The sequence below is a fragment of the Podarcis erhardii genome, assembly GCF_964252035.2.
Source record: "Podarcis erhardii genome assembly, chromosome: 9".
NCBI classification, from domain to species: Eukaryota; Metazoa; Chordata; class Lepidosauria; order Squamata; family Lacertidae; genus Podarcis; species Podarcis erhardii.
Genome location: NC_138512.1, coordinates 69,577,522 through 69,605,061, shown reverse-complemented (window position 1 = coordinate 69,605,061; position 27,540 = coordinate 69,577,522). Strand labels below are relative to the sequence as shown.

The 27,540-nt window shown below is 46.4% G+C and overlaps 1 protein-coding gene across 2 annotated transcripts in view; it reads left to right on the top strand.

The window, feature by feature from the left end:
• The window catches only part of FRAS1 (Fraser extracellular matrix complex subunit 1), a 384,087-nt gene that overhangs the window by 307,563 nt on the left and 48,984 nt on the right, over nt 1-27,540 (top strand). For both annotated transcript variants that reach the window (XM_081876572.1, XM_081876571.1), the window contains exons 47-58: nt 620-744; nt 1,378-1,518; nt 1,934-2,161; nt 2,686-2,799; nt 7,713-7,863; nt 11,153-11,312; nt 13,703-13,865; nt 16,416-16,662; nt 17,859-18,203; nt 21,288-21,448; nt 23,305-23,452; nt 25,556-25,761. In XM_081876572.1, the coding sequence (XP_081732698.1) occupies nt 620-744; nt 1,378-1,518; nt 1,934-2,161; nt 2,686-2,799; nt 7,713-7,863; nt 11,153-11,312; nt 13,703-13,865; nt 16,416-16,662; nt 17,859-18,203; nt 21,288-21,448; nt 23,305-23,452; nt 25,556-25,761 (2,189 nt within the window). The remainder of the gene's footprint in view (nt 1-619; nt 745-1,377; nt 1,519-1,933; nt 2,162-2,685; nt 2,800-7,712; nt 7,864-11,152; nt 11,313-13,702; nt 13,866-16,415; nt 16,663-17,858; nt 18,204-21,287; nt 21,449-23,304; nt 23,453-25,555; nt 25,762-27,540) is intronic.

Sequence of the window (27,540 nt, the reverse complement as noted above, 5' to 3'; positions counted from 1 at the left end):
GTCCCATGATACAGCCCCACAGAATTTGGTGTTAGGCGCCCTGAACCCGGCCCTGGCTGGGGAGGGCGGGGTATAAATAAATTTTTATTATTATTATTATCAATCTGTTAGGCTCTCTTTTCAGCTCTTCTTTAGCTTCAGTGGAAATTTCCATGCCATGCATCACGGTATGCATGCAGACCCATTGCAGAGTTATTTTCCATTTCAGTATACAATTATACTTAACATGGGATGGGCGGAGACAGAATAAAAATTGGACAGCCTTTGGAGAATTGTTCCTTCTCTTTGTGCTATACCAACCCTTCTCCACCGCTTTTGCGTGTGTGCACACATACATAGAGGAAGCAATTCCTGCGGGAAGGGGTTCTGTTTGGATTTCCCACCTCGGACACGTATATGCCCAACAAATGAATTTTGTGCTTGAGTTGTACAAATGTAACTACTCTGCATTCTTCTTTGGGTTGATTGTGGGGTAGGTGACTCATCTATCCAATCGCAATTCATGAGAAGGGCAGCCCTAAACAGTTTTGTTTCTCTAAGGGAAGTTTCTAGTCCATAAGATTGCAGAATCATCAGCTTGCTGCTGTTTTCTTTCCCCTGCCATTTCCTGCTACTCTAGGCAGAAGGATTAGCTCCTTCAGACAGGCAGACCTGGTCTCCCGCAACATACAGTACATCCATACCAGCGAGGAGGAGAAACATTCTGACACATTTGCCTTCTCCATTTCCGATGGCACACACGAGGTGAGTGGATTTCCTTTGTTCTTGGCAAAATTCAGCTTCAGGCGGGCGTCCATCCATATTTGTTTGCACAAAGTTTGCAGTGAGGTTATCCGAAGCCAGCTGTTTATTGAGCATACACTCTGATTTTTTTGTAGGAAGGTTGGTCAACATTGTGCAAAGCAATCATTTTATCCACACTTTCCAGGGCATTTTCCGGTAACTTAGTCAAATTTTATGGGGAAAGGGGGAAGTTGGCAAGTTGTGTAAGAGATTGCCAAATCCACTTAAGTATGGAACCTGAAAAGACCCTGAAGACCCTGATGTTGGGAAAGATGGAGGGCACAAGGAGAATGGGACGACAGAGGACGAGATGGTTGGACAGTGTCCTCGAAGCTACCAGCATGAGTTTGACCAAACTGCGGGAGGCAGTGGAAGACAGGAGTGCCTGGCGTGCCCTGGTCCATGGGGTCACAAAGAGTCGGACACGACTAAACGACTACACAACAAAATGGAACCTGAATTTGCCAGTATGCAACTGAATTCTGCCTGCAAAATTTCAAGAGCGCCGCAAATGCTCAGGCAGAGTTTGTCCACGGAAGTCGCACTAGATGGGAATCTGGTTTTAATTTTTGCTTCATCTGTTTTCCCCTGTAGGTGAGCCAGAATTTTGACATCACCATTAACCCGGTAGATGACTCTTTGCCTGTTGTGCAGAGCCCTGGAATGAGGGTGCAAGAAGGAGTGAGGAAAACCATCACAGAGTTTGAGCTTAAAGCCACAGACATGGACACAGAGGTGAAGCCCTTTCTGTGTCTTTCCTCCTTGAAGCACTGCAGAAGTCTGCAAAATCCATTTGGAATAAGAACTGTCCTGTGTCAGGGACGAGTGTGCCCCAGGAGAAGGGAGGGAGTCTGACTCGGGAGAGGGGAGCAGTGACTTGTGGGGGGCCCTGTACCAGACAGGAGGCAAGAGTCAGAGGCAGGGGGTGCTCCAGCGCTGGAGGGTTGAGCAAGGAGGGGCTGGAGGAAGAGGAGGAAGAGGCACATCAGACAAGTGAAGGTCCCTACCCTCTCCTGCACCACTGTCTCCCAGAACCAGGAGGGGGTTGAAAAGGGAGGAGCAGAGGAAGAGTTTTCACACATGCATAGTCTCCACTTATCTTGATCCCAGCTCTTCAGGTCCCCTTCACACATTCCCTTCTTGCTCGCAGGCCAGATCCATCACATTCACGATCGTGCAGCCGCCGCGGCATGGCCTGATCGAACGGACCAGCGATGGGCACCGCTATCGCCAGACCCACACCTTCACAATGGAGGATGTCTTCCAGAACCGGATCAGTTATAGTCACGACGGGAGCAACTCCCTGGAGGACCGCTTCACCTTCACTGCGTCCGATGGATCCAATCCCTTTTTCGTCGTGGAGGAGGATGGGAAAGAGGTTGGTGGGGAAACGGTGCTGGATTTAGAGCTCAGTCTGAGTCCATCCCGACATACGGTAGCATCGTATGTAGCTTGTACAACTTCAGGTTGAGAAGCGCAAATTTCAGCGCTTCCCTTTGGGTGGGAGATGATGGGTAGAGACCTCCATATCCACAGAAAGCCAACATATTAAGGGGGGGGGAGCCAATTCGAGAACTTTTCTCCCTGTTCTGTAAGTTTTCGCTGGCTGTGAGAATGTGCCTTAGTTTTCCTTGATTTCGTAGGGGACTCTTCAAACATGTGCTCTCCCTACTAACAGTCTGAAATGATACAGTCTTGCAAGAGTTGTACCATCTGATTTTGCTGCCAGTGTAACTATTATGGGTTAGTCAGTCTAATTCTGCCCTCAGAACACAATGCAAGTAGCAGAAATGGTGCAATCAATCCCGTGAAATATTTCCTGGATATTTCGAGAGGGAGGGCGGGGGTTACGTTCAAACGGTATATAAATTTTACGAAATAACAGCACAAATGTTTTCTCAGCTTGTGACTGCTGTGCCCCAGTTGTTCAGAGTGGAAATTCTTCCTGTGGATGATGGAACCCCAAGAATTGTCACAAACTTGGGCCTGCAGTGGCTGGAGTACATGGATGGCAAGGTAGACTTTCACGTTTGCTTTGTTTTCAAGTCACACGTTTTGGTGCATGGAGAAAATTGGGAAAGGCTACTGGATAGGTGTCAGAGGCGCAGAACAGAAAATGGGCAGCTTTTCCAGGTCTTGAGAGCAGCATTGGAAAAATAATTTGAAGACTACTTGGGCTTGAGCCCTGTCCCCCTAACCCAGATATTCTTACCTGCCCCTCTTCTGGATTTGCTGTTCCTGTTAAAACTTAATATGAAGTATGTGGGGGTTGCTTAAATTTATTCTATATTTATTTAGATGTTTTCATTAGGCTATTGTTTATGAGCATTTGCAGTTTGTTTACATTTTTGCAATTGTTAAGAGTGAAGGGCGTTAATTTTCTGATGCTGTGGGCTGCCTTGAGCCTGGTTTAACTATGGAAAGGTCAGGAAATGGCCAGTGATGTTGAAGACAACTAGAGTCCTCATAGACATCAGGAGAAGGGCGAGAGAGTCTGTTCCTTTGTTCTAGGTGGAAGATGCTCTAGGCTGGATAGCTCAGTTGGTAGAGTGTGAGGCTGGGTCATGGTTTCGAGCCCCGCACTGGGTGAAATATTCTTGCATTGGGGTTGGACTAGATGACCCTCGGGGTCCTTTTCAACTCCACAATTCTATGATTCTATGTGGAAAGGCAGCCCTTCCCACGACTGGCCCACCCATGCGGTGGACTGAAGCAGCCGCCTTGGGTGGTAGAAACCCAGAACGCAGCGCTCTGCAAGTTCTCACAAGAGCTCTGTGAGATCTTCTTGAACCTGCTGTTATCACTTTGGTGGACGCTGCTGCAGAACCCATATAAGGAAGGCTCTAGCAGAGGCAGGGAGGCACCTTCCTGTTTTGCCTCAGGCTGTGAAATGGGATACACCGCTCCAGCCCTCCACCGAGACTGTATTCAAACATGCTTGCAAATCGCATTGAAGATCTAAATGGTGGAAAGCCAGGATATGAATCTGCTAGATAGATTAAAAATGGCAAACGCCATAATTCCAGCTGCGAACGACACACCTGTTAGAGACAAGGCTGGCACTTTGAGCCCTCCCCACCTTTGAGAGCCAATGTGGTGTAGTGGTTAAGAGCAATGGACTCGTAATCTGGTGAACCGGGTTCGCTTCCCCGCTCCTCCACATGCAGCTGCTGGATGACCTTGGGCCAGTCACACTTCTCTGAAGTCTCTCAGCCTCACTCATCTCACAGAATGTTTGTTGTGGGGGAGGAAGGGAAAGGAGAATGTTAGCCGCTTTGAGACTCCTTAGGGTCGTGATAAAGCGGGATATCAAATCCAAATTCTTCTTCTTCTTCTTTGTTGTGGGGTTGGGGTTGCTGCCTGGCCCAGTGGAGTCTGTAGCACCCAAGTTCCTAGGCAAATCCCATTCTGAACGAGTCCCAAACTCACTCTGCAGTCAACTGAAAATGGGAGTGTGTGCACTTCTTTTTTCAAGTGGGGGCACTTTGCATTTTGACAACCCCCCTCTCCAAACGGAAGATAGCTTTTCCCGACTCACCGGAGAAGAGCTCCATCTTTCCTCTTTTATTTCAGGCCTGGCATGGAGCTTTTCCACACCAAATGTTACGTGGCTTGAAATGCTTGCTGGAGAAGCATCTCGCCTCCTTGCTCACTCTCCAGCATCACTGATGATTAAATGCCCACAGGTTGTCCTTACAGCTGTGCCTCATTGCCCAGATCTTCTGGGGCATGAAATCTATAAACCTTGCCATGTGGTATTGACTGAAAAAACGGGGGGGGGGTGGTGGTTCTGGAGTTAAGAGTGCTTTAAGCGGAGGGGGAGTTGTGTTTCTTCCTTAATGCTGCCGGGCCGCGATGATGGATGGAGCCGGGCTCCGCTGCTTGTTGCATCAGCAGCTGTGGCTAAACAAAGCCATCCATCTTAAACTGCAGGACTAAGGTCCCTGACAGCACAGTTCCTTCCCACCCACTCCGTAGACCTGCTCACTCCGATGTCTTACTCTGCTGCTATTGGCATTTGCGTTCCTGAAGCGCTTGTTGATTAATTGCTGTGATTAATCAAGCAATTCTTCCATCACCAATTAAAAGGTGTGGAAATGAAGGCAGGTGCTTTTTAAAAATAAATAAATTGAAAGCTCTGCTATGTGGATAGGTGTTGGTGCTGTTTCCCTGTTTCCCACCCTACTTGGTGTTAGTTCATACCTTCAAGAGCCAGTTACAGGTAAGTAGCTGTGTTGGTCTGCCGTAGTCGAAACAAAATAAAATAAAATAAAATAAATTTTAAAAATTCCTTCCAGTAGAACCTTAGAGACCAACTAAGCACGGGTGGCGCTGTGGGTTAAACCACAGAGCCTAGGACTTGCCGATCAGAAGGTTGGCAGTTCGAATCCCTGCAATGGGGTGAGCTCCCGTTGCTTGGTCCCAGCTCCTGCCAACCTGGCAGTTCAAAAGCACGTCAAAGTGCAAGTAGATAAATAGGTACCACTCTGGCAGGAAGGTAAACGGCATTTCTGTGTGCTGCCCTGATTAGCCAGAAGTGGCTTAGTCATGCTGGCCACATGACCTGGAAGCTGTATGCCAGCTCCCTCAGCCAATAATAATAATAATAATAATTTATTATTTGTACCCCGCCCATCTGGCTGGGTTTCCCCAGCCACTCTGGGCGGCTTCCAACAGAGATAAAAAATACACTAAAATGTCAATAAAGCGAGATGAGCGAGATGAGCGCCGCAACCCCAGAGTCGGCCACAACTGGACCTAATGATCAGGGGTCCCTTTACCTTTACCTTTAAGTTAGTTATTGGTATTTTAGATTTTGTTGTAAGCGGTGGTGTTTTCTGGTCACATCCGTTTGGATTCTGTGGTGGAAGCAATTGATGTACAGATCTAGTGTGGTATTGCGTCCATCAGATGGTCTCTTAAGGTTCTACTGGAAGGAATTTTTATTTTATTTTATTTTATTTTATTTTATTTTATTTTATTTTATTTTATTTATTTTGTTTCGCCTTCAAGAGCCAGTTTGGTGTAGAGGTTAGTGTATCTGACCAGAACCTTGGGAGACCAGGGTTCAAATCCCCACTCAGCCATGAAAGCTCACTGGGTGACCTTGGGCCAGATGAGGACTCTCAGCCTAACCTTCCTCACAGGGTTGATGTGAGGATTAAATGAGGAGGGAGGGAAATCACGTATGCCACCTAGATCTCCTGGGGGGAAAGGTGAGATATAAATACAAGAAATAATAAATAACTAAAACCTGCACCAATAGCAATATGCAGTTAGCCTTAGGAACATTTAACAGGTTTGCCAGTTGGCATCCGTCTGTCTCGAGAGACAATGGAGTGTGCCTCTGGAAGTGAAGTCAAACCACAGTACCTAGCTTCTGCCAACCTTGCAGTTCAAAAGCACACCAGTGCAAGTAGATAAATAGGTGCCACTGCTGCGGGAAGGTAAACGGCATTTCCACGCGCTCTGGCACTTGTCGCAGTGTTCATTTGTGCCAGAAGCGGTTTTGTCCTGCTGGACACATGATCTGGAAAGCTGTCTGTGGACAAACGCTGGCTCCCACACAGGAGAGCTTGTGTTGTGTAGTGGTTAAGAGCAGTAGTCTCATAATCTGGGGAACCGGGTTCGTGTCTCCGCTCCTCCACATGCAGCTGCTGGGTGACCTTGGGCCAGTCACACTTCTTTGAAGTCTCTCAGCCCCACTCACCTCACAGAGTGTTTGTTGTGGGGGAGGAAGGGAAAGGAGAATGTTAGCCACTTTGAGACTCCTTCGGGTAGTGATAAAGCAGGATATCAAATCCAAACTCTTCTTCTTCTCATCTCCCTTGGCCTGAAGCAAGACGAGTGCCACACCCCATAGTCGCCTTTGACTGGACTTAACCGTCCAGGGGTCCTTTACCTTTACTGTGGCTGCAGAGAGTGGTAACTCGTAAATGCTGCCTCCAACGTTGTTTTTGCTGCATTAGCAGCAGCAAAGTGACCTTCCTGGGGTGCGAGCCTGGGCAGTGTGTATGGACGTCTTGAGCTGCCCAGACAACAAGACCCCCCTCCCTCTCAGCCTCCCTGTTGAGGTCCAAAGGGAAGCAGAGTTTGGCACCAGCTTGGCTGCAGGGGTTGCTAGAAGGAGGCATACGAAGCGCCATCCAACCATTTTAGGGACTCCACTCCAGATTTGTGATGGATTTATTCCTTAGCCTTCTCTTCTCCCGAAGATATCCCGCAAGGCGGTGGGTACTGATTTTTCCTTGGAGGTTTACTCCCGAAGCCTTTCTCACAAGTGAGTATGGCCGCAAAGCAGCAGAGGTTAAGGAACAGAGTTTTCCTTCTCCAATAAAACTGATACCAGCCTTGGACCTTCTTTCTGCTTCCTGCTTCCATGTTCTTCTGTGGATATGCAGAAATGGCATCTTCAATGTCTTCAGCTAGGGATGTGGGAGATTCCCTGCCTGAAACCCTAGAGTGCTGCTGCCAGTCCGTGTAGACAACACTGAACTAGATGGACTCAGTGGTCCCAGCCTAAGGCAGCTTTCTGTGTTCCTAGATACAGGCATCATAGCAGCCAAATGGGTTTGAACTTATTAATCGTCTTGGCTGAGCAACAGGGTGAGAATAACTGGATAAATAGATAAACAATCAAACTGCTTAACTGACCCCATAGTGGAGCCCTGATTTTCCATAACTCCTTTCTAGTTTCCTTGCCCTCCTTTTCCCTCCCTCTTCTTCCAAAGCAGCTCATCTCTTCCTCTGGTGCCTTCAGAGAAGGGTAGATTTCGGAGCCAGTGCTACATTCAGATTTACGAATGTAGCCCAAGGGAATAACCTTTATCCATTGGAATAAACTCTTAGTTCCAGCTTTCTGGCTCAGACCCAGGAACTGTTGATATCTGTATAAGTGTATAAACACTGGCTTTGTGTCTTCAATCCAGCCGAAAAATCTGATCACCAAGAAAGAGCTGTTGACTATGGATCCTGATACAGACGACAAACAGCTGATCTATGAGATAACAGCTGGGCCCAAGCACGGTTATGTGGAGAAGAAGTTGCAGCCGGGAGTGTCAGTGACTACATTTACTCAAGGTAGGAAAGCAATGCTAGGAAAGACATTTGCCCTTTTTTGTGCTTCATCATAGCTTTAACTGCACTGTACTACTTTTCGGGGGACACAGGTGGCTCTGTGGGTTAAACCACAGAGCCTAGGACTTGCCAGTCAGAAGGTCGGCAGTTTGATTCCCCGCGACAGGGTGAGCTCCCGTTGCTCAGTCCCTGCTCCTGCCAACCTAGCAGTTCGAAAGCACGTCAAAGTGCAAGTAGATAAATAGGTACCACTCCAGCGGGAAGGTAAACGGCGTTTCCATGTGCTGCTCTGGTTCGCCAGAAGTGGCTTAGTCATGCTGGCCACATGACTCAGAAGCTGTACGCCGGCTCCCTCAGCCAATAAAGCGAGATGAGCGCCGCAACCCCAGAGTCGGCCACGACTGGACCTAATGGTCAGGGGTCCCTTTACCTTTTTTACTTTTTGGTATGTTGGAGGCCAGGGAAGAACCGATCAGTCTAAAGGGAAGTAATAGTGCCACTGTATTCTGCTCTGGTCAGACCTCACCTGGAGTACTGTGTCCAGTTCTGGGCACCACAGTTCAAGAAGGACACTGACAAACTGGAACGTGTCCAGAGGAGGGCAACCAAAATGGTCAAAGGCCTGGAAACGATGCCTTATGAGGAACGGCTAAAGGAGCTGGGCATGTTTAGCCTGGAGAAGAGGAGGTTAAGGGGTGATATGATAGCCATGTTCAAATATATAAAAGGATGTCACATAGAGGAGGGAGAAAGGTTGTTTTCTGCTGCTCCAAAGAAGCGGACACGGAGCAATGGTTCCAAACTACAAGAAAGAAGATTCCACCTAAACATTAGGAGGAACTTCCTGACAGTGAGAGCTGTTCGACAGTGGAATTTGCTGCCAAGGAGTGTGGTGGAGTCTCCTTCTTTGGAGGTCTTTAAGCAGAGGCTTGACGACCATATGTCAGGAGTACTCTGATGGCGTTTCCTGCTTGGCAGGGGATTGGACTTGATGGCCCTTGTGGTCTCTTCCAACTCTATGATTCTATGATTCTATGATTCTATGATTCTAAATTTGGTTTGCGCCAATTCAGCATGTGTTTGGTTTTAAGTCCTGTCCACATTCCACAAATTGGAACCATACAGTGGGGCTTCTGAATTTCACAAGGAGGGACTGAAGGCCCTGCTGCCATCATTGCATGCATTTTTTTTTGAAAGGGAATGCAAATTGCATAAATGAATGAATGAGGAGGCTGAGAAATCTCAGAGCCATCTCCAAGCCACATCCACCAGGGCTGTTTTGTACAGTGCTGCCCCGCAAGACGAATGCCTCGCAAGATGGAAAACCTGCTAGACGAAAGGGTTTTCCGTTTTGGAGGTGCTTCGCAAAACGAATTTCCTATGGGCTTGCTTTGCAAGACGAAAATGTCTTGCGAGTTCCTGCGGGTTTCCCCCCCCTTTCCCCCCCTTTTTCTAAGCCGCTTATCCGCTAAGCCGCTAAAAGCCACTAAACCGCTAATAGGGCTAATCCGCTAAGCCGCTAATAGGGTTGCTTCGCAAGACGAAAAAACCGCTAGACGAAGAGACTCGCGGAACGGATTCTTTTCGTCTTGCGAGGCACCACTGTAGTTCTTTGTGTTGTTCTTGCTTTTTCTTGATTTTATTCAGTGAGCCACCCTGAATCCCCCGGGTATAGGGCAGTATATAAATTAAATAAGCAAATAAATAGGTCATGGTGGCTGAGACTGATAGAATAACAACAACAACAACAACAACAACAACAACAACAACAACAACAACAACAATTTATTTATATCCCGCCCATCTGGCTGGGCTTCCCTTGCCACTCTGGGCGGCTTCCAAAAAAATACTAAAATACTGCAATACCTCAAACATTAAAAGCTTCCCTAAACAGGGCTGCCTTCAGATGTCTTCTAAAAGTCTGGTAGTTGTTTTTCTCTTTGACATCTGGTGGGAGGGCGTCCCACAGGGAAGGCGCCACTACCGAGAAGGCCCTCTGCCTGGTTCCCTGTAACTTGGCTTCTTGCAGTGAGGAAACCGCCAGAAGGCCCTCAGAGCTGGACCTCAGCGTCCGGGTAAAACGATGGGTGTGGAGACGCTCCTTCAGATATACTGGACCGAGGCCGTTTAGGGCTTTAAAGATCAGCACCAAGACTTTGAATTGTGCTCGGAAACGTACTGGGAGCCAATGTAGGTCTTTCAAGAATCATAGAGTTGGAAGGAACTGCAAAGGATATCTAATCCAACCCCTTGCAATGCAGGAATCTTTTGCCCAACGTGGGCAAGAGTCTTATGCTCTACTAAAGCAGGAAAGGGAGTCTCAACAACATCTGGAGGGTTATCAAAAATGTATACCTTTTTACATGGAATGGAACACGAAAGACGAACTGACAAAACAAGTAATGATAAAATGGGCAATAGATTTTGGGTATAACATCGAATATGACACTTGGGTGAAACTGTGGAACGGAGGTTTAAAATTTATGGTGTGTACTACTTTAAAAGAAAACATAGTGAAAATCATGTACCGCTGGTATTTAACACCTGTCAAGCTAGCAAAAATGTACAGAATGAGCAGTAAAGCATGTTGGAAATGTAGAATGAAGGGTGGAGAATTTTTTCACATGTGGTGGAAGTGTGAGGGGGAAAAAATGGGATATGATTTACAACGAATTGAAAAAAATGTTTAAATATACTTCCCCCCCAAAAAACCAGAAGCATTTCTGCTGGGGTTGATAAGAGATGAAATAAGAAAAGCAGATCAGAGATTATTTATGTATGCTACGACTGCTGCCAGAATCTTAGTAGCCCCAAAATGGAAAACTCAGGAAATACCAACAGAGTGGCAGACAAAAATGGTTGAATATGTGGAATTAGCAAAACTGACCCACAGAATCCACAACCAAGAGGAAACAAAGTTCAGAAGTGAATGGAGTAAATTTGTGGAGCACATACGTAATAATTGTAGAAGTTTAAAGACTGTAATAGGATTAAAATAAATCTTATGACATGAACAGGATGATGTTAAGAATCTGTGCAAAAAGGAAAGATTAATATGAAAACCTCTGAAGGGAGGGAGGGAAGTCCGTGCTCGATAGAGCGTTGGGAAAATAAGTGTACACAAGATTGTAGAACATTAGTGTTTTGTTTTGTTTATTTTGTTTTGTTTGTGTTAAAGAAAACTTAATAAAAAGCATTAAAAAAAAACAACATCTGGAGGGAAACCAAGTTGGGGAAGGCTGAAAATTGTTAATTTCAAAGATTAGTTCATTGAGGCGTCTCTTCCCAACAGAGGAAGTGAACTTGGGATTGATCGAGTATGTGCTGCATGAGGAGCAGACTCAAGAGACAGAAGACAGTTTTCAGTTTCTTGTAAAGGACAGCAAACCCAGTGTGGTCACTGACAATACCTTCTATATCCAGTGGTCTCTTATCAGCTTTCAGCACACCAGGTAAGCTACTCAGCCGAGCAGCACAGAAAATTAAGGCATGCTACACTTCAGAATGCTAAAGATTCTAGCAGATGCCTGTCAACTTTAATCAGCTTCAGCCATTGGCTGAGTCCTTGCTGCTGTGATGTCATGGAATGTTCACAAAAAGTCAGAGGCTAAAAGCTTGCTTGCCTTTGAGGATTGTCGTTTTAATTGTTTGTAAGCCACTTTGGGTTTTATTTTAATGGAAAAGCAATCTATAAATATTTCAAATAGAGTATAGAGTATTTTTCGCTCTATAGGACGCACCCGACCATAAGACGCAGCTAGTTTTAGAGGGGGAGAACAAGAAAAAAATATCTCTCCCTCTCTGCGCAGCGCCCTTTCAGCGAAGCAGCAGGAGAAACGGAGCCCCTTCCATTTCTCCTCCCGCTTCGCTGAAGGGGCGCTGCGCAGAGAGTGAAAGCTGCGCAGTGCCTCTCCAGCGAAGCAAAGCCAGGAGATCAAGAGGGATAGCCGCCCGAATCCTCCGGAGCGCAGCAGGAGCGCTCCCGCTGCGCTCCGAAGGCTTCGCGTTGCTTTTGCTGAAGCTATGGAGCCTGCATTCGCTCCATAACACACACACACATTTCCCCTTAATTTTTGGAGGGGAAAAAGTGTGTCTTATAGAGCGAAAAATATGGTAGATAGGGAGGGGGTGAGGTCACTTTAAACAGGAGGGGAAACTTCCGGAGGTCAGCTTTGTGCTGTTATCAGAAATCAGGGATCGAGGCAAAGGTGTTAGAGAGAACTGGGAACTGGAAGCTGAACAGCAAAGCTGAACTGGAAGCTGAACAGCTGAACAGCAGACCCAGGAGATAGGGAGTGTGTGGAATAAATAGCCCTTGTGCAGTGGGTTAAGAAACAGAAAGAGGTGGTTGGAGGAGTCTTGGCAACCCGAGGAGATTGTAGAGCTGAAGAACCAAGCAGAAAAATAGGTGTGTCATTGACAAGAAGAAGGGAAAGCAGCAGGGGTACTGGGTGGACAGGCAGGATGAGCTGCCTGGCTGAGCTCGAACCACCAACCTTCCGGTTAACAGCCAGATGCACTGACCCATTGTGCCACCTGCCCCAGACGAAGACTGGTGGGTCTGCATGTGTGTTGTGGATGGGGGGGGGAATGGGGTTATCGCAGGAAACCCCCCCCCCATCATTCAGTTTGTACAAACTTCACACACACTCGCACACTACATATGCTACGCTTCTGTTATAAATTCATAGAAAATCAACCATGCATCGGATTTGCACTGTTCCACTTTTATTTTACTCCATGAAGGAAGGACTACAAAATGGGGAAGGCTTGATACAGGGCAGGCATAAGCTCTTGGGCATACCAGCACATCCACAGGAGCCCTGCCCAGTTGCTATGCCAACCCTGATGGTCCTAGACAGAAGACCATCAAGATCACAAAGAACTTGCATATGGGAGTGGATTCAGCACGGACTGGAACAAAGGACAATAATCAGCTCTTCCCTCTGGGGGCAGGAAACTGTAAACTCCCCTTTGTCACCTGGAAAGTACTCATGGGGAGGGGGAAAGGGGAAACCAGCCAGGTGACAGGACACTCAGGTTACCACCACAACTCCTCCCTCAACCCCTCCTTTCTGTGATGTATGTATGATGTTTCTGGGGGTGGTCTTGATCTACAGGGTGGCAATTTCAAAAGTCTTTATAAGGTCTGGCACACCATTTTTCTGGGTCCTTCCTCTCTCCTGCAAGTGAGGAGAGCACCCTGTTGCAACAGTTCAATAAAGGCCAAGCCTACAGGCTGCTGTTTTGCTCCAAGTAATCCTGGTTGGTGTCTTTGTTTTTGTCCAAGGGAGCCTCGGATTTTTCCGTTAACAGGGTCGACTTTCCATTTGCTGACTTGAACGAACCAGCCGGATCTGTCTTACTTCAGCCTCTGTATTTGCTCGTTTATTTTATTTACTTACATATTTTGTTATCCTGCCTAATCTCCCAAGGGGATCTCAAAGCAGCGCACAGATCAGATTACAACAGATAATATTTACATGTGATTAGCTGATAACGAACAACACACTACAGGATGCATTGTTCAACCAGATTGGTACTAACTAGATTTCTGACAAGAAGAATTTTGTCGTGGCACTTTTATTTACTTATTTTTTTCCCCGGTGCAGATTGCACATTCTTCGCTGAACGAGAGGAAGCAAATGCACTGAAATTAATTAAACCGATACAAACTGAATGTAGCGATCAACTTCAGCCCCCTGAAATCAGTGGGACATGAATTCACAATTTAGCAGTATTCAGCCCCACTGGTTTCTGTGCACTTCACAGCCTCTGGGCTGCATCTCCTTGGTTTACATGGAGGGGGGGGAAACTCATTCTCTCCTCTCTCTCTTTCCAGCTACAATGTCAGTGAAAAGGCAGGCTCCATCAGTGTCACAGTGAAGAGGACGGGTAACCTCAAACAATATGCTATTGTTCTGTGCCGTACGGAGCAGGGAACTGCCACCTCCAGCTCAGTTTCACGGCCAGGAGAACAGGACTACGTGGAATATGCAGGCCAGGTGGGTTCAGGAAAAACACTGCACACCTTGGGGGAAAATCCACAGTGGAATGCTCTACACCATGGGTAGGCAAACTGCCCATGGAGTTTGAGTTGTGCTCGGTGGAGGGCAGGGGGACACTTGCCGAAACTCTAGCCCATGGGTAGGCAAAACTAAGGCCCAGGGGCCAGATCCAGCCCAATCACCTTCTAAATCTGGCCCGCGGACGGTCCGGGAATCAGCGTGTTTTTACATGAGTTGAGTGCGTCCTTTTATTTAAAGTGCATCTCTGGGTTATTTGTGGGGCCTGCCTGGTATTTTCACATGCATAGAATGTGTGCTTTTATTTAAAATGCATCTCTGGGTTATTTGTGGAGCATAGGAATTTGTTCATTTTTTTTTCTTTTCAAAATATAGTCTGCCCCCCCCCCAAGGTCTGAGGGACAGTGGACCGGCCCCCTGCTGAAAAAAGTTTGCTGATCCCTGCTCTACAGTGTCTTACCCAAAGGGTGAAGTGTTAGGTGGGCATGGCAACAAGCCCAGAGAAGCTTCCTGGGCTGAACCTCTTCCTTTCACCCAGCTGTGAAAAATGTGGCAGAGAGTATTGAGTCAGGAGCCATCACCTAAACTGGGCATCTCCAGTTTGGGCTTGGCGGCTCTTGTCTGATGTCAAGACCAGGCCAGCTGTACCCAAATCCAGACCTAGAAGGGCGTCTTCAGTTTGGCATACTTGCAGTCAGGTGTCAGGTTTGGGGACTTGAGTCAGAGATAGCTGAAGGCAAGGGCTGGAGTCCATCAGGGAAGGGATGGTTTTCTGTTGCTCAAATAAGCGAAGAAGTCCAGGCTGCCAGACCTGGAAAACCCCAGGTGCTTCCTACTGTCTGCCAGTCACAGAGATTGATGTTCCTCAGTTCTGCTTCCCACTGCGCCTGAGCATCTCAGGTATCTCAGTAAACGAAGTTTCCTTCTCGGCCCTTGTGAGCCACAGTTTATGCCCCAAAGTCCCTAACATCCCATTGTTTAACTATATCTCTGTCAGCCTTTGGGGAATCGGCTTCCTCCCCCATGGCAGTAAATAAGAAGAGATCAAACAAAAGGAACGTATTACCAGTTAGATTCTTTAATAATCACAGTGAGAGACAAAAGAACCCGTCTACCTAGAATGGCAGTGTTCCCAATTAAGGCTCACACCCCCTCCATCCCTATTAATCTACGTCACTCCTATGTCTTATAATCTGAGTTTGTACCGTCTGCGCATTCTGTTCTGAGACTTTCTGAGCTCTTCTTGACCTTGGGGAGGGCGGTGGAGGAATGCTGTCCAACAACTGTGAATCTGTTAACCCTCTCTTTCCCAGTGCATCTTCTCCTACCTGTTCCCCATCCAGTATTTCCCAGCTTCTGCCTTCTGAACTATGCCCCTCTGCAAACCACTGCTCCAATTCTATACTGTCCTCCTGCTCCTGGAAAGATTCAGGATCGGGGGGTGGGGGTGGCTCCCACCATTCTTCCTCACTGCAGCCCTCCTCAGCACAGTCCCTGACAATCTCTGGGATGGGGAGATGTGTCTTAGTGTGGAGGGGAGCTGGACCACAGAATAGGATTAAGAAGGCAAGAGCAGAAAAGCATACACGGCAGCTTAAGGGATGTTGCAACACTGAGTCAATAATGTTGTTGTTGTTTAGTCGTTTAGTTGTGTCCGACTGTTCGTGACCCCATGGACCAGAGCACGCCAGGCACTCCTGTCTTCCACTGCCTCCTGCAGTTTGGTCAAACTCATGTTGGTAGCTTCGAGAACACTATCCAGCCATCTCGTCCTCCGTTGTCCCCTTCTCCTTGTGCCCTCCATCTTTCCCAACATCAGTGTCTTTTCCGGGGAGTCTTCTCTTCTCATGAGGTGGCCAAAGTATTAGAGCCTCAGCTTCAGGATCTGTCCTTCCAGTGAGCACTCAGGACTGATTTCCTTCAGAATGGATAGGTTTGATTTTCTTGCAGTCCATGGGACTCTCAAGAGTCTCCTCCAGCACCATAATTCAAAAGCATCAATTCTTCGGCAATCAGCCTTCTTTTTGGTTCAGCTTTCATTTCCATACATCACTACTGGGAAAACCAAAGCTTTAACTATATGGACCTTTGTTGGCAAGGTGATGTCTCTGCTTTTTAAGGTGCTGTCTAGGTTTGTCATTGCTTTTCTCCCAAGAAGCAGGCGTATTTTAATTTTGTGACTGTTGTCACCATCTGCAGTGATCATGGAGCCCAAGAAAGTAAAATCTCTCACTGCCTCCATTTCTTCCCCTTCTATTTGCCAGGAGGTGATGGGACCAGTGGCCACGATCTCAGTTTTTTTTGATGTTGAGCTTCAGACCATATTTTGCGCTCTCCTCTTTCACCCTCATTAAAAGGTTCCTTAATTCCTCCTCACTTTCGAGTCAATAATGACCGTTCCCAAATAATGTCTCACTGCTGTGGAACTCATAAAGCAGCAGCAGCAACAGGCCTGTTTCCCAGTTAAGGTCTGCTTCACCCTTTTATACCTCTCTGCATGTAGTCAATGCACAACCTTGCTCCACACAGGTTCAGTTTGATGAACGGGAGGACACGAAATCCTGCACTATCCTGATAAACGACGACAATGTCTTTGAGAACACGGAGAGCTTCACTGTGGAGCTCAGCATGCCAGCCTATGCCTTGCTGGGGGACATCACCGAGGCCAAAGTCTTCATCAACGATGCGGAAGATGAGCCTACCTTGCAGTTTGACAAGAAAGTCTACCACATCAGCGAGAGTGCTGGCATCCTCTCTGCCCCCATTGAAAGGAAAGGTGTGTTGCATTATAGCTGAGAGCAGGGGATGGGAAGCAGGTGCAAATGGACTTCCAGTAAATAATACAATCCTAAGGGATGCGGGTGGTGCTGTAGTCTAAACCACTGAGCCTCTTGGACTTGCTGATCAGAAGGTCGATGGTTCGAATCCCCGCGACGGGGTGAGCTCCCGTTACTCGGTCCCTGCTCCTGCCAACCTAGCAGTTCGAAAGCATACCAGTGCAAGTAGATAAATAGGTACCGCTCTGGCGGGAAGGTAAACGGCGTTTCCGTGCGCTGCTCTGGTTTTGGTGTTCCGTTAAGCCAGAAGCCACTTAGTCATGCTGGCCACATGACCTGGAAAAACTGTCGGCGGACAAACAGAGGCTCCCTTGGCCTGTAAAGTGAGATGAGCGCCGCAACCCCAGAGTCGTCCATGACTGGACTTAACTGTCAGGGGTCCCTTTACCTTTACTTTTTAAGGTTGCACACTTTGAAACACAGCAGCAGCAGCATTCCAAGCCCCTTCATTAACAGTTCGGTATATTTGGCCAAAATATATATGTCAGAAATAAATGTAATGTTACACTGTGACTGGACAATTCACTAACGTTTCATACTGAAGCCTAGAAATAGAAATCTTAAAAGGGAATCTAGATTCGCATTAAAGTCATATACCAACCCAAATGAACAACCAGCAGACAACAGTATGAAGCAAAATGTAGGATCGTGTTTCAGTTCATTAGCAAATTTTTAAGCAAAAGTAAGTCTGCACTCATGGGTCTAAACTCTGTATAAAGTAATATGAAAGTAGAAATTTTATATTTATTTATTACATTTATATGCCACCTTTGTCTTCCATTGAGACCAAGGTGGTATACAGGTTTTTCTTCCCCATTACATCCTCACAACAACCCGGTGAGGTAGGTTAGACTCAGAGATGGTGACTGACCCAAGGCCACACAGTGAGCTTCATGGCAGAGTGGGGATTCCATCCCTGGTCTCCAGGATCCAACCCTCTCAGAATTACGCCACACAGGGGACACTTAACCTTAGAGTTGTGGGTTCGAGCCCCATGTTGGGTGAAAGAGTTGTGCATTTCAGCGGGTTGGACTAGATGACCCACGTGGTCCCTTCTGATTGTACAACTCTGCGATTCTCTGAACCAGTTGTCCTGGAGAGCAACTTTTGTATAACTCTGTGCTGTGCATTACAGGCGACTCCAGCAGCACTGTGTCTGCAGTTTGCTACACAGTCCCCAAAAGTGCCAAAGGTAGCAGTGCACATGCCATAGAGTCTGGATCAGACTTCAAGTCCAGGGGGATGTCCAATGAAAATCGCGTGGTGCTGGGGCCTGGCGTCACCATGACCACCTGCGACGTGAAGCTGATTGACGACAGCGAGTACGAAGAGGAGGAGGAATTCGAAATCGCGCTTGCCGACGCGTCGGAGAACGCGCGCATAGGGAGCATCGCTTCAGCGAAGGTGATGATCAGTGGTCCCAATGATGCCTCAACAGTGTCCCTTGGAACAGCTACTTTTACAGTCAGCGAGGATGCAGGTGAGAGACTAGGATTATTTTACCCTTGCTCTCTTCTTATGGGGCTCAAGTTTATTTTCAAAGAGTGCATAAGCCTTCAGTGGTACCTTGGTTTTTGAATGTAATCCATTCTGGAAAACCGTTCAAGTTCTGAAATGTTCGAAAACCGAGGACTCAACAGCCTTGCACTCAGCGGAAGCCACGTGGCATGTTCGACTTCCAATGCGTGTTCGAAAACCAAATCATTTAATTACTTGAATTTAATATAATATAAATTATATTGAAAAATCAGAACTCCTATTAGAAAAAACAAGTTCCGTTATAAATACTGGAATACTAAATAAGATGGATAACAATGTGAAACAGAAAAAGAAGCAGAAAATTGGTTTAAAAGTATGTGAAAGAAAGTAATAAAAGTGGAAAGAAATTGCAATTGAGTAGATTGGAAGTTTATCACAAGGGTAGGGTGAGGGGTGAGGGGTGAGGGATGGTGGTGGGAAAATGAAGTATTTGTGGGATTGAGTGGGGGTATGTATGAATATTCTTAAGGATTGTATGAAATGTATGTTTGCATGTTCGTATATTCGTAATGTATATGTATTAATGTTGAATTATTTTAATAATAATAAAACAAAGCAAAACAAAACAAAAACCCCAAAGCATTTACTGCCAGGTTTACAGCGTTCATAAACCAAAATGTTCATCAATGAAGACATTCAAAAACTGAGGTACCACTGTATAGTTAAAGAAGGCACCAAATGTCCCAATTTCCAAGCATCTGTCTGGCATCTGCCCACTTTAATGGGGGAAGATGCAAGTTAAAGTTCAGCTCTTCTTATTATTTATTACATTGATACCTCCCTTCATCAGAGAATCACAGGGTGGTGTGCAAAATAAAAACACAAAAAATAACGATAACAGTAACCTCCTTTCCAGTTTAAACGACCAAAGGTTGTTTAATTAACCAGAGAAACCATGGTTTCTTTTATAGAATTTTAAAGTTGGAAGGGCCCCCACGGTTCATCTACTGTAGTACAAAACCTTGCAATGCAGGAATCTTTGTGTCCATTGACTTTTAGGCTACTGTACCTTCCTAGGAGCTATTTCTTCAAGGGCCAGCAAATTAAGGCACAGGAAACTGCCTTGGCCCATTGATTCTTCTAGCTCAGTATTGTCTGTCTGGCAGTGGCTCTATAGGGTTTCAGGCAAGGCCTACTCAGAGATGCTGAGGATTGAACCAGATGTCTTCTGCATACGAAACAAGTGCTTGGATTCAAGCTGGGCTGCCAAGGAGAAAAAGACTTCCTTTGCAGGTGCAGCTTAAAAGTAAGCCACACCTGCAAAGGAAGAAAGGAGGAATCGAGAACATCCTAAGAGTGTGCTCCAAATTCTACCCTGTTGTCATGGTGACATTGAGTGATGGGCAGGTGAGTGTCCTCCATCATGTTAAGATAAAACATATTTGTCTGCATCTAGCATGCATCAGTATTTTTACAAGTGCACTTGTAAGTTTGTACTTTCTATTTTTCGATAAAGAATACAAAATTTAAAAATGTCTCGGTATTTTTAAAACAACAACAACTGATAAATATTAGCCAGTTTGTTTCCAAAGTATGTGTTTCACCTCCTTCCTTTCTTTAACTGGACCATCTCAGTAAATGTTGGCAGGAGTTTTCCACGTTTTACTAGGAAAATCCTCAGTAGATAATACAGCTGGAGTGCGCCATTTAGAGGCAGTTAGAATATTTGCGTCAAGGTCACAACATAAGCTAGCTACTCTTTCATAGTCTTTGACTACCATTTTATCCTTATAAACAATTTAAGGCAGCTTACTATAAACATAATGTAGTATCTCTCCACCCCCTTTCTAATCTTGTTTATTGATGAGAATGGATAAGATGGGATTATTCTTGATTAATTGGATGTTAGGATGGTGCTGAAATTAAGTGAAGTGACCTGACTCGGGCAACAGTTTGTTGGAGATTGACTGTATGAATCCTTAATTTTGAACTGCAAATGTGGAAAATAAAGTACAGGTGGATTAAAAAGAAAAAAAGAAAAGAATATTTGCTGTCATGATTGGGTTCCAGGCTGGTGTCTGACGTTATTTCCTTGATGAGCTAACTAGACATGCAATAATGATCCATTGCGTGGCGAGTTCCCACCCTCCCCAGGTGGAAATAATGACACATGTCACAATTATTAAGGTTAATGGGCTAAATAAGGCCACAACTTTATTGGTTACAGGTGATGAGCGGTATTGGCTTAGGCATTGGTCCTAACCGACTATATCCGACTTCAGCCCGTCCGCTTGAAGTCCAGGAAGGGTTAACCACCAGTAGGGGGAGTCCTGCTGATGCACATCAACTAGGAATGTGGGGCCTTCACCTCCCTTAGGCCCTCACCTCCCTAGGTTTCGGACAGGGCCACGTCCCCCGGAATCCTTTATCGGACTACCCTTCAATATGCGGGGCAGGTGATGGCACTACCTCCCCTCTTCCATCTACAGAACAATACCAATGCCTAACCGCCAATACCAAGAAAGTTGTGATGATTTGCTACGAGGTAGGCGAAAACCAAGTGGCTGGTGCCAATTTGCCATATGGAAAAATTCCTACCAGGCCCCTCAACGGCGACCAACCAAGGTCCATAGCAAGGTCAAGGAATGAAAACCTTATAGGGTGGGAAAAACTGGAACAGCTGGCAGAGGGCAAAGAGGGAGATCCCCGGCTGTGTCCTGCCTTAAATAGGGCAGGCCATGCTCCCAGAGCCAGCCGATTGGCTGGCCAGGGGGTGACGTGGCCGGGAATCCCCCTAATCGTGCGGGGGCTGGGAAGCCCACAACCCCACCTCCTCTGTAGGGCGGAAGTGGCTTTAGTAATACCTTCCCTTTAACGCTGATTCAAGGAGGGATCACTGTGCTCTCTGAAAAGCTTTCCCCAGGTTTATTTTTAGGGCAGCACAGCACAGCTGTGCTGGCTGAGGCTGATGGGAACTGTAGCCCAAAACATCTGGAAAGGAACCAGGCTGGCAGACGCTGCTTTAGAGATGCTACTAGTAGTCACCTTTTCCCACAAACTCCTCCCTTCTCTCCCTTCCTTGCAGGAATCATTGAAATCCCCGTTACTAGGCACGGCCCTGACCTCTCAACCCCCACGTCTGTATGGTGCGCCACTCGTACATCGGACCCGCCATCGGCAACTCCGGGTGTCGACTACATACCCAGCTCCAAGAAAGTGGAATTTCGCCCAGGAAGAACTGAAGAGGTATCGCTACATTTTTTGCTATTACCAAGCAATTAGTACACTGGGACCAAAGTAAGCATTGTCTCATAAGGAGCATTCAAACGCATTTGTGTCATGCATCTTGTGTGTTTTACTTGCCTAGTCTGTACAGAAATGGTCAGATCAAACAAAGAGCCAAACTAGACGTTAAATCAGGAAAAAAATGGTAATTAGGGACGGGTGGAACTGTCAGTTTTGGTTTCTCGTTTTTTTCCAGCCTGAATTTCAGATCATCACATTTTTGCATCAGTTTGTGATTTAAAAAGAAAAATGTCCTTACAAAAATTTGCCAGCGTTTTAGTGAGCATTTCTAGCAATATACATGTGATTTATTTATTTTCGCTCAACATGCACATTTTTACAAGTAATGTCCCTTAATGTAATACATTTATTTTCACTAATATATACATTTTAATGCCCATATTCTCCTAACATTTCTGCAGACATTTTTGGGTTGGATAACTGCATAACAAAATTCGGAGAAATTCAGATTTTGAAGGATAGCTGCAGTTTGGTTTGCTTGGTGTTTTGGAAGATGGGAACGAAACCATTTTTAATTGTACCTAGAAAGTGCAGTACCAAACTAGAGACATTGGTGGGTGGTTATGATGAGCCTAAATCCACACTAAAACTTGCCACCGCCACTCAGAACTCCTTCCCTGGGGGCTGCCATTTTTTGCACCCAGATACTTCTGGAGGAACACTGCTGTGTGGTCATTTATCATTGTTTTTGGCAAGGGGAAATGGTGACCACCAGCCAGCAGCTGCTGGAAGGAACTTCAGAGAGTGAGGGTGAGTTCCCTCCCCTGTCAAAAATTATTGTGTTTGAGCCCCTGGTTGACCTCCCCCAAATTCTTCCTGAAAGCTGTCATCTGAGAACATCTGGCTCAGCACGGTTCCTGTTACATAATCCAGAAAACAAACTGTGCCCCAGGTATCAGATGTCTGGGAAAGACACGCACAGAACTTTGCTCAGGTACACCTAACAGTCCGGATGTTTTTGGCTGTTTCTTTGTGCATCTGAGATAAGCAGCGATGCACAAATGAAAGCAGGTGCCATTTGTGAATCTAGAAGAGCCCAACACCATTGACTCCTCTCATATCCTCTGGCATTCCTTCTCACACATACGTGTTTGCAGAGCCGGATTTAGGTTTGATGAGGCCCTAAGCTACTGAAGGTAATGGGACCCTTTATATGTCCAGCTGTCCTTTGTCAACCACAAATTGTTGCTGGCTTTTTTGTGTTGAATATATGCTATATGGTAATTTATGGACCTAAGAGTCCATTTGCAAATAACAAAATAACAAAATATGTATTTCATCAAAGTAATTGTTGGACTGAAATACAATTAAGAAGTATATTAAGAGTGAAATACAATTAAGAAGAAGTATATATACTTTTCCTGCCAACCTAGCAGTTCAAAAGCACGTCCAAGTGCAAGTAGATAAATAGGTACCGCTCCGGCGGGAAGGTAAACGGCATTTTCGTGCACTGCTCTGGTTCGCCAGAAGTGGCTTAGTCATGCTGGCCACATGACCCGGAAGCTGTATGCTGTACACTGGAAGCTGTACCTCTGCCAGTAAAGCGAGATGAGCGCCGCAACCCCAGAGTCATCTGTGACTGGACCTAACGGTCTACCTTTACCTTTATATATACTTTATCTTATATTTTGGAAATGTACATCCAGTTTTTTTTCCTTTAAATTTTTTGGGGGCCCCCAAGAGAGTGAGACCGTAAGCTATAGCTTGTTTAGCTTATACATTAATCTGGCACTGCCTGTTTGGTCGGTTTTATATATTAAGAAAGTAGGCCTTTTTATTTCTCTCATCTCCTCTAGTACTGCACCTTGACAATTCTGGATGATGCGCAGTACCCAGTCATCGAAGGGGTGGAGACGTTTGTCGTCTACTTGAGCTCGCCTCAAGGAGCAGAGCTGGCCAAGCCTTTTCAAGCAATGGTGGCCATTAATGACACCTTTCAGGATGGTAAGAGGGTCAACAAAATTTTAGTGTGGTTGGGGCTCATAGAATCATAGAATTGTATAGTTTGAAGGGACTACAAAGGTCATCTGTTTCAAACCCCTGCAATGCAGGAATCTTTTGCCCAATGTGGGTCTCAAACCCACAACCCTGAGATTAAGAGTCTCATGCTCTACCGACTAAGCTATATAACTGAGCTTCAGTAAGACAACTTTCTTGGCAAGCTTAGGGCTGATGGGCATTTTAAAATGTGTACATGCACAGAGGCTCCCTGCCCATGATGTGTTGGAATACACCACATGCAGAATTTATTTGTTTATTGTCTGCAACTGGGAGTGAAGAAGCCCATGGGAATGGCTTCTGAAACTGATGGAATATGCTGAAATGGTGAAATTAACTGCCAAATTAAGAGGACATAATGACAAAGTGTTTAAGGAGGAATGGAGATCCCAGATGGATTACCTAATCAAATTAACACCAATATATGATGTTGCAGACAGGATTTGAAATATAAGCAGTGGGTTACTAAAGATTTAATGGTCGCAGGGTTTAGATAATAAACGTGTGTGTTATAAAACAGCTAATAGAAAGTAAAAAACGAACATCAGGAAAGAAGTGGTTGGAAATCAAGAAGAAACTTTGTTAAAAAAAATGTATATGATGATAATATTGTTAGAGACTAAAAAATTAGATACAGTGGTACTTCAGGTTAAGTACTTAATTCGTTCTGGAGGTCCGTACTTAACCTGAAACTGTTCTTAACCTGAAGCACCACTTTAGCTAATGGGGCCTCCTGCTGCTGCCGCGCCCTCGTAGCACAATTTCTGTTCTCATCCTGAAGCAAAGTTCTTAACCTGAAGCACTATTTCTGGGTTAGTGGAGTCTGTAACCTGAAGCGTATGTAACCTGAAGCATATGTAACCCGAGGTACCACTGTATATGAAGTGAAGGCAATGCCAGTACTTAATTTTGAGCACTGGAATTGCCCTTAATGTGGTTCCATAGCTCCAAGCAAGATTTTCAAGGCAGTATGCAGCAGTCCAGCTTACACTGAGCAACAACTTCCTCCGGTTCTCGAGCAGTGGATAGTCAATTTATGGAATTCACCATCGTGGGATGTGGGGATGGCTGCCAATAGCTGACATGGTTTTAAAAGAGGATAAAGATGAATGCAGGAAGGATCAGAATATCAGTGGCTATTGGTCATGCTGGCTATACATTCCTTCCAGGTTCACAGGCATTCAGACCTGGATGCCAGTTCACACCTGAAAGCTGGTTTCTGAGGGACATGATGAGGAGAGAGGGTATTGTGATCCTGCTCTGCTTCTAGGCTTCTCAGAGGTATCTGGGAAACAGGATGACGGACTAGATAGGCTGTTGGTCACCCTGAGCAGCCACCTTTTAGGTTCTTAGATTGCCTCACCTTGCCGGGCCTGAAATCTGTACCACATTCTCCAGTCATGGGAAGATGAAGCACTGCAGAGTAGCATTCATAAGGTCAGCTGTTCCCTCTTAGGGCGGCAGGTGGCACTGTGGTCTAAACCACTGAGCCTCTTGGGCTTGCCGATCAGAAGGTCGGCGGTTCAAATCCCCGCAATGGGGTGAGCTCCCGTTGCTCGGTCCCTGCTCCTGCCAACCTAGCAGTTCGAAAGCACACCAGTGCAAGTAGATAAATAGGTACCGCTCCGGTGGGAAGGTAAACGGCGTTTCCGTGCGCTCTGGTTTCCGTCATGGTGTTCCGTTGCATCAGAAGCGGTTTAGTCATGCTGGCAACATGACCTGGAAAGCTGTTTGTGGACAAACACTGGCTCCCTCAGCCTGAATGCGAGATGAGCGCCACAACCCCATAGTCGCCTTTGACTGGACTTCACCATCCAGGGGTCCTTTACCTTTTGCCTGTTCCCTCTTGTCTACAACCTACACTGGTGGCAGAAAGCCTGGACCCCACTGTCCCCTGTTCAAGGCATCAAGACCCCCTGTGACCTAATTAGAACAGGACCTAATTAGAACGCATTCCTGAACTTGCAGCTTCTGAGGAATTATGCCCTTATTTTTCAGCATACTGTAGGCCTGCAGAAGTTTGAGTGATTCCTCTTCTTCCCTCCGCAGTGCCGAACATGAAATTTAGTAAAGAATTGTACCCTGTGAAAGAGAAGGAGGGCATAGTCCACATTCCCATCATCCGCACCGGAGACTTAAGCTATGAGTCATCTGTCAGGTGCTACACCCAGGGCCAGACAGCGAAAGCCATGGAGGACTTTGAGGAAAGGAGAAACACGGAGGAGTCACGTGTCACTTTTCTGAAAGGGGAGAAGGTGAGTGGATGTAGCTCACAATGAAACAACAGCCAATGAATTGGTGGACACATCCGATTTGTGAAATTCCCTGCCAATCTTTACCACTCCTTTTCACTGCACTGCAAAGTGTTTTCTTTTTCATTTATTTACTTCGGTTATTTATTGTGCGAAATCGATCCCTGAGCTTGATCGATGGAGCCGTGTACTCAGACAGCTTTACGATCCCAATCAGTGATTTACAGCGGTCCGGCACGCTTCTTTCTCAGCTGCGCGCGTAAATCTGCTGTCTCTTTGGCCACGGCTTAGCAGAGTGGCTTACAGCGGTGTAAAACAGTCTTTTTCTCCCTTGCTCCATGCAAGCATACACAGACAGATTCGTCTATTTACAGTTGTTTATTGAAACATTTCAGCCCATCGCTGCTTGCAGCCATGTCGAAAACATGTCCGTCTCTCTCAAGACACACAGAGAGAACAACAAGATACAGTCTCCTCCCAGACTCCTCCCAGCTTCTACAGCTGACGTCAGAAAGCTGACGCACAGCTCAGAACACTTAACCAGTTAAGTTCTGAACTCCCACACACCCCCTTGCGTTGCTTTCTGACAAGACCTGTGTAACATCTTCAGCCACACCCTGTGAGATCAATCCCTTCCCCAATGCCTTGCGCCCTACCTTGGCGCGCCTGTTGGGCATCTGTGGAATCACCTCACAACTCTCAGAATCGCACTGTGCGAAACTTACCCACGTACCTGTGGCCTGGTACCTCTCAGGTGGAATACCCTTGGTTGTGCGACTTGATCGCCTAGGCACAAACTCTGGTGTTTCCTCTGGCTCACTGTCACCAGCAGGTGTGTCCTCTGCATCACAGGATTCCCCCTCTGACTTAAAGCGTCTTCGAATCCTTTCCATTACACTCACAGGAGAACTAGGCTCACTCTTGGGCTGTCCTTTTCTAACAACTTGTGGAGACACCCCACCCTGCTCCTGACCCTGGTCAGTGACCTGGTCGTCATCAGCAGACTCAGCCTCTTCTTCCTCCTCACCAGAACTGTCTTCTGGGTCAGAGAGACATTCTGAAAGAACATCACGCCTGACAGGAGTCTTTGACTTTACATCCTCCTGACAGAAATCAGCGTGTTTACTGATCAGCACCTTACTCTGATCACCTGACGGATATGCAAATCTCCATGCACGAGCATCTGGCTCATACCCACAGAAGATCATTTTCTGGACTTTGTCTCCATCTGGCCCTTGCAAAGCCTTAGGCACAGGGACAACCGCAGGAGATCCAAACTTGCGCAGAAAGTGAACCTGGGGTTTGCGGCCATTTAACAACGAGTACGGTGTGTCACCTACCAGTGAGTTGTAGACACGATTCCAGGTGAACGACACACAACGGATTCCCTCCAGCCAAAACTTTGGAGGTAACCTGGCGTCTTTCAGCATCACCTGTCCAGCCTTAACCAGAGCTTCACTTCTCAGCTCTGCCACCCCCCTCTTACTGGGTGAAGTTACTGTGTGACGTATCCCTCTTCTGTGAAAGAACTGCTGCAAAGCAGAACCAGTGTACCTAGCATTTCTGTCACTGACGATTGCTTGAACCCTGGTGGAGAATCTTAGTTCCACCCCCTCAATCCAGCTCTTGATCAGCTGTGCTGCATCCTCCCTGGATTTGAGGCCGTGGGTCCAGGTGCTCTGCGAAAAATCATCCAAAAAAGTTAGCAGAAACCTGGCCCCTCCCAGACTTGGTTCCTTGACAGGACCGGCCAAATCTATGTGAACCAGCTCAAAAGGTTTA